General features: G+C 40.8%; 2 protein-coding genes across 3 annotated transcripts in view; one reads left to right on the plus strand and one right to left on the minus strand.

Moving 5' to 3' along the window:
* LOC115005371 (E3 ubiquitin-protein ligase parkin-like) overlaps positions 1-214 on the minus strand; it is a gene marked incomplete at its 3' end in the record, with an annotated part of 4,587 nt that extends 4,373 nt beyond the window's left edge. Inside the window, exon 1 of the mRNA XM_029427166.1 lies at positions 89-214. Within this exon, the coding sequence (XP_029283026.1) occupies positions 89-95 (7 nt within the window). The remainder of the gene's footprint in view (positions 1-88) is intronic.
* A 44-nt stretch (positions 215-258) lies between these two features.
* LOC115005377 (uncharacterized) overlaps positions 259-7,500 on the plus strand; it is a 9,369-nt gene continuing 2,127 nt past the window's right edge. The window contains exons 1-3 of one of the 2 annotated variants that reach the window (XM_029427174.1): positions 259-487; positions 4,552-4,699; positions 4,781-5,133. In XM_029427174.1, the coding sequence (XP_029283034.1) occupies positions 398-487; positions 4,552-4,699; positions 4,781-5,133 (591 nt within the window). In that variant the 5' untranslated portion in view covers positions 259-397. Of the gene's footprint in view, positions 488-1,236; positions 1,349-4,551; positions 4,700-4,780; positions 5,134-7,500 lie in introns of those variants that run through there. The other variant, XM_029427173.1, reaches the window with a different exon arrangement.

Genomic DNA, 7,500 nt, shown 5'->3' on the forward strand with positions numbered 1-7,500 from the left:
GTGTGTTTTTACTGTAATACTAGTGTACTGTACAATTTAGTATGAACTCAGTAGAGTTTAGTATACTTTCGTTTAACTGAGTACTCACCGATCATCAGTCTCTTCGTCCTTCAGTCTCCATTGGTGTTTACATTCGGTTGCCGCGGTGCACTCTGGGTACTGTAGTCGTGCTGCCCGCACACAGAGGTAACAAACCTGCTGTAAAAACTAAAAACTACAGCGCAGTCACGCAGGGATGACGCCATGGAGTGGCACCGGAAGTGGATTGTTTTTATGAATTTTAATAAACTTGTTTTTCATTTTTTCTTTGTGTGTTTATGTGAGCGGCAGCCGGCGGCAGAAGAGCCGAAATATTACCGGGTTTCCTCGGACATTAGAGTCCCGTTAGAGTCTCGTGATGGCGGAGAGTCCGGGCAGCAGCGTCCTGCAGCGGACACACAGCGGCGGTACCACCGGGGGGAGCACCGGGGGGAGCACCGGGCCCAGGGTGAGAGAAACACCGTTATATTTACCGGAGAGGGCTACTGCAGTGCTGTGAATACATGAATATATATATATGTATCTTGTCTATCCGTTTATAGTTTGTATACATATGTATATAATATATATTATATATATATCATGTTTATCCGTTTATAGTGCAGGGTTTGTATGCATATATTATATATGTATATAATATATATATATTTCATATACATATAAATATTATTTTTAACATACATCATATATATATATATATATATATATATATATATATATATATATATATATATATATATATATGATATATCTTATATAAATATAGTCTAGTATATATATATATATATATATATATATATATATATATATATATATATATATATATATATATATGTATATATGTATGTATATATATCATGTGTATAAATATAGTCCAGTGTTTATATATATTTATATGTGTATATATATGCATATAAATATATATCATGTACAGCGGGTGAAATAAGTATTGAACTATTTCTAAAGGTGCTATTGACATGCATTGTTCACCAGATGTTGGTGACAACACATACAATCCACACATGCAAAGAAACCAAAACAAATAAGTTCAGAAATTAAGTTATGTGTAATAAAATGGAATGACACAGGGAAAAAGTATTGAAAAGGTGCTGCTTGTCATTGCAAATTAATATCAGCTGGTTCAGTCCCAACTGACGGCCTATAAAAAGGTCTCTCATTACCAAGGTTACACAAGAAACATCTCATGATGGGTCAAAGCAAAGAGCGCTCAAGACCTTCACAACCTTATTGTTGCACAACATACCGATGCATTGGTTACAGAAGGATTTCTAAACTTCTGAATGTTCCAGTGAGTACTGTTAGGGCCATAACCCGGGAGTAGAAAGAACTAGTGATGGGCAAATGAAGCTTTTGTGAAGCACTGAACCACGTCAGCCAATTGTTTCGAAAATGGGTTCATTACTCGAAGCTTCAGGTACAGTGAACTCTACTGGCGAAGTGCAAGGCTGCAGTGGATTTAAAGTATCTTTGCCTTGAAAATTCTTTGACGCACACATCTAAGACTGAATATCATGTTCTATTTAAAAATAAAGATTGATGATTGTGTGTATGTGTTATTGAGAAGAGAGTGCTGTGAAAAGAAATTGGGCTTTTTAGGCCTTAAATGATAGTACAGTTTAAGATTGGATAGAGAGAAGGGGAATGATATGCAGCAAATGGCCGCAGGTCGGATACGAACCCCGGGCCACTGCGGTAAGTTTTTGAATGTGGGACACCCGCTCTACATGCTGCGCCACCGGGAGCTGAGCATGAATATGTGGGATGTACATTATTCTTTCAACAGCTCAACAGCAAACAACGCATACTACGACAACAACGCACAAATTTGCGGTTATAAAGTGTTGAGGCGCTAAAATTCAAAACTGTCTCAACGAGGCAGTGCCAGTGAATCACCTGATTGGACTGCGAACCAGTCCAGTGATTCATTCAGGCAATGAAGCAGTTACTGCTTCGGACGTCATATGTCACGTGACTTGAAGAAAGCTTCGAAGCAGTGGTTCTATGGAATTGTAGTTCAGGGTTTGAAGCACGTATTGAAGCTACAGCACTGCCATCACTAGAAAGAACATAATTTCACCATAAACCAGCCACGACCAGGTGCTCCTCGCAACAGAGGACAGAGGAGTGAAAAGAATGATCAGAAGAGTCCAAGATCCGAGCAGCACTTGTGCTTCAGAAAGACCTGGAATCAGCAGGTACAATTGTTTCAAAGAAAACAATAAGTAATGACTCAACCACCATGGCCTGTATGCACCTCACCACGCAAGAGTCCAGCTGAAGAAAAGGCATGTTGAAGCTTGTTTAAAGTTTGCTGCACAACATTTAGACAAGCCTGTGAAATACTGGGAGAATATAGTCTAACCCTAACCCTAACCCAAAATTTAACTCTTTGGATGCCATAATACATAACATGTTTGGAGGTCAAATGGCGCTTCACATCACGCCAAACACACCATACACCAGTGAAGTGTGGAGGCGGAACATCCTGGTGTTGGGCTGGTGTTCAGCATACGGTAAACTTATCATTGAAGGAAGGATGGAAACATGTACCGAGACATTCTTGATAAGAATCTGCGGCCATCTACCAGGATGATGAAGATGAAATGATGAACACCTCAACAAGACAATGATCCCAAACACACGGAAACTCTCAGATGGTTTCAGAGAAAGAAAATAAAGCTGCTCGAACGACCAGCCAATCACACGACCTGAATCCAACAGAAGATCTATGGAAGAAGATCAGAGTTGACAGAAGAGGTCCAGAGAACCTGTTTGTGGAACAATGAGCCACAATCAGCGCTCAGCAAAGCACAAGACGACTTTCTGCATCCAGGAGGCGTCTCGAAGCTGTCGTCACCAACAGGCTTTATACGTATTCGTATAAATATATAATATATAAGTATTAAATACAGTTCAGTATTCAATACTGTTTCCCTGTCGTTCCATTTTATTATTTCTGAACTTATTTGTTTTGATTTCATTGCATTTGTGTTTGTGTTGTTACTGACATCTGCTGAACGTTTCATGTCAAAATCATCTTTAGAAATTCTATTTACTGAGAAAAATGGTGAAGTGTTAAATACTTATTTTACCCGCTGTAGATATATTTAAAGTATTTTGTTCACAGTCCTCATGTACAAATACTATGTGATATTGTATCAATTTTAATCAATGGTTAAAATATATAAATAAAGTCTATATATATATATATATATGTAAAGTTATATGTAAAGTCCGCACTCATTGGACTAAAGTTAGGCTTTCCAAAGTCTATGACAATATAGACCCCTCCTGTGAAAAATGTCATCAAATACCTGCAAATCATGTTCATATGTTTTGGTCATGTACATCTCTGCGTAACGCAAAATGCGGAATGCAATTTCCAATACTCTGTCAGAGGTAACTGGGACACTTATCGAGCCTAATGCCATTACTGCTGTCTTTGGCATCCCCAAGCTGATCCGATAGCTTTTGCAACACTATTGGCTAGACGTCTAATACTGATGAGATGGCAATCCCCAACACCGCCTTTCCACACGCTGTGGATAAAATAAATGTTCAATAATTTACAGCTTGAAAAAATCCTATATACATTGAGAGGCTCTTCTGAGAAATTCAAAAAGATGTGGGGCCCATTCTTTGCATATGCAAAGGAAATTACCTTCCCAGATATCCCTGAATAAGATCCCTTTCTCTCCCTTATTTCTATTTATTCATTCATTTTCATTCTGACCTGAAGGGTGAGGCCTTTATTTTATTTTAATTTTTTTAAGTTTTCTGTGAGATGGGTAATATGACTGTTTGTGTTTGTTTGTTTTTGTTGTCCTTTTTTTAGTTGCATTGTATTGTATGTTGATGTTTTGTTTTGTTTTGTATTGTATTGCATTGCATTGCATTGTACTCCTATAACATGGCACTGTCACACACAACTGCGAATTTGTGTATAAAAAATCAGAAAGTCTGAAAATGTATATATATATGTATGTATATATGTGTATATGTATATATATATATGTGTATATACATATATATATGCATATATATATATATATATATATATATATGTATATATATATATATATATATATGTATATATATATATGTATATATATATATATATATATATATATATATATGTATGTATGTATATATATATATGTATATATATATATATATATATATATATATATGTATGTATGTATATATATATATATGTATATATATATATATATATATATATATATATATATATATATATATGTATATATATATGTGTATATGTATATATATGTATATATATATGTGTATATGTAACTTTTTGTCCACCAGCCAAATGGTTATTAATGTCCAAATTATAAATCAGCTGCCTGCAGATTTGATCAGATTTTGCCATATTTTGGCTGGTAAATTGTGCTGTGAAATTTCCCTCGGGATGAATAAAGTATCTATCTATCACCACATGTTTTAGTCTTACAAAGTTCCCTCCAACAGGTGGTGAAGGTGGAGTCCGGTGAGGCGGTGCTGACGGCGTCACACGGCACTGAGCTTCACTTCCTGCGGTCGCGGGTTCGAGAGCTGGAGAGAGAGAAGGTGGAGCTGTCGGCGGAGAACCAGAGACTGAAGAACACGCTGGTCCACGGTGAGACAGGAAGTTACTTAAGATTCACTTCCTGTCACAAATGAATGATTTTATGCCATTTCATATGACTACATTTCACAGAAATACCTGGGCTCCTGTCCACCATGTGGCAGACGCTAGGCCAGGTCAGTGGGCATCACTCCGTGTCCACGGCAACAGGCAGGAGCGACAGTTACGCTCCGTACACGCAGCACCACTCAGCGACCAATCAGGATGCAGACTTCAGCCCGCTGGTGCATGTCCAGCAGTTGCAGGAGGAGCTGAGCAGGGACATGTCCGGGTCCTGGGGCGCCCTGGGCTCCGAGGATGAGGAGGTGCCACACCTGGGGAGCCACATGGGGGAGGAGGCACCGCTCTGCAGCCAGACCGACATGGAGGCGCTGAGGAGGAGCTGCTCCGAGAGCCAGTGCACCGCCGGACACGTCCATGGGCAGGTAGGATCTGAGCCTCGGGGGGGAATAAACAACACGGAAAGGTAAGGAGGAGGCAACCCTGGTTAACCGCTCGTTAAGACCTCGTTAAGACCAATGAGCAGCTGTCGGTGCTATGGTTTAATTTCAACCTCAGGACGATGATCAGCGACACTGTTGCCATAACGACCTGGTAACCTACTACATCACGACCACAAAGACACGCAGAACGACCAGAACAACCAGAAAGACACGCAAACCTGTTGTTTTCTGTTCTCTGTACGGGGCTACTGAGTGTCCCTGAACTCATCACAAGCTTTAAAGTCATGTCTGTAAATATCAATCAACTAATAAAGTTATGTTAAACCAGCTCTTCCTCCTCCAGGGATGACGTCACTCTTTGTAAACAAAAAACAAAGTGTGTGTGCGTGTGTTAAGACCTCGTTTAGAGCTTGTTCAGACCTCGTTGCCTGCTCACTTTAAATCAAATCAAATGTATTTATATAGCCCAGTGGGCTTTACAGACTATACAGGATACGACACCCTCTGTCCTTAGACCCTCGCACCGCACAAGGAAAAACGTATATATATATATATATATATATATATAAACGTGGGCGTGAGGCAGGACCAGGACAGCAGGCGCAGCCATGATTCATGATCCATGACTGTTAAACTTTAACAGTGCCAATCTGCCACATGAGAGACACAGAAATTCCGGGGATGATACTCCGGATGCTGTGTTAGTAACATACATTTACATAAATGTAAAGGAGAGGGAGAGGAGGAGAGAAGGAGAGAAGGAGAGCAGGGAGGTGTACCCCGGCAGTCTGAGCCGATAGCAGCATAACTAGGGGCTGGTACAAGGCAAGCCTGAGCAAGCCCTAACTATAAGCTTTATCAAAAAGGAAAGTCTTTAGCCTACTCTTAAATGTGGAGAGGGTGTTTGCCTCCCGAACACAAACTGGAAGCTGGTTCCACTGGAGAGGAGCTTGATAGCTGAAGGCTCTGGCTGCCATTGTACTCTTAGAGACTCTAGGAACTACAAGTAACCCTGCACTCTGGGAACGCAATGCTCTAGTTGGTTTATAAGGTACTATGAGATCTTTAAGATAAGTTGGAGCCTGACCATTAATTGCTTTGTAAATCAGGAGAAGGATTTTTAATTCTATTCTGTATTTTACCAGGAGCCAGTGCAGAGCAGCTAATACAGGAGTAATATGATCCCGTTTCCTTGTTAATAATAATAATACATTTTATTTATGGAGCGCTTTTAAAAAGGTACTCAAAGACGCTTTACATGTACATATAACATTAAAAATTACATTAAGAAAAACAGGACATCAACATTAAAAATACATAGAAGTAATTACACATTAAAAGCAGATCTGAAGAGGTGGGTTTTGATTAGGGATTTAAACATGGTGAGATCGGTACAGTCACGGATGTGTTTGGGGAGTGAGTTCCAGAGGGAGGGGGCGGTGATGAAGAAGGCTCCGTCACCCCAGGTCCGGAGCTAGGTCCTTTGTGCCAGGGACAGGAGGTTGGCATCGGAGGAATGGAGGGTGCGAGAGGGAGTGTGGTGATGGAGCAGGTCGGTGAGGTAGGAGGGGGCCTGGTTGTGGAGGGCTTTGTAGGTGAGGAGGAGGATTTTAAAATGGATGACTGGGGACTGGGAGCCAGTGGAGGTTCTGAGTTTATTGATGAGTTTGGATGGTGCGCCGTAGAGGAGGCTGTTGCAGAAGTCAAGTCTGGATGAGGGTTTCGGCAGCAGGGAAGGAAAGTGATGGGCAGAGACGAGCTATATTTTTTAGATGAAAAAAGGCAGTTTTGGTGATCTGATTAATGTGGTTATTGAAGGTGAGGTTGCTGTCGAAAATGACTCCAAGGTTCCGGATGTGTGGGAGGGAGACAGAGTGGAGTTGTCAATGGTAAGGGAGAAGTTATTGTTGTTTTTGCTGAGGGATTTGGGACTGATAATGAGCATGTCAAATTTATCACAGTTGAGTTTTAGAAAGTTGTTTTGCATCCAGGATTTTATTTCAGTGAGACAGTTTGTCAGAGTGGAGAGGGTTGCAGTGGTGATGGATTTTGTTGAGATGTAGAGCTGGACGTCGTCGGCGTAGCAATGGAAATGGAGGCCATGGCGACGTATGATGTGACCGAGGAGGAGGAGGTAGAGGATGAAAAGGAAAGGACCAAGCACCGAACCATGGGGGACGCCTTGGGACAGGGGAGCAGGGGAGGAGGTGCAGTTGTTGATGTTGATGAACTGTTGCCGGTTTGTGAGGTCTGACTTCAACCAGGAGAGAGCAGTGCCGGTGATGTTTAGAGAGGTTTCGAGACGGGAGAGTAGGATGGTGTGGTGGATGGTGTCAACAGCTGCAGTGA

Source organism: Cottoperca gobio, unplaced genomic scaffold (genome assembly GCF_900634415.1).
Source record: "Cottoperca gobio unplaced genomic scaffold, fCotGob3.1 fCotGob3_295arrow_ctg1, whole genome shotgun sequence".
NCBI classification, from domain to species: domain Eukaryota; kingdom Metazoa; phylum Chordata; class Actinopteri; order Perciformes; family Bovichtidae; genus Cottoperca; species Cottoperca gobio.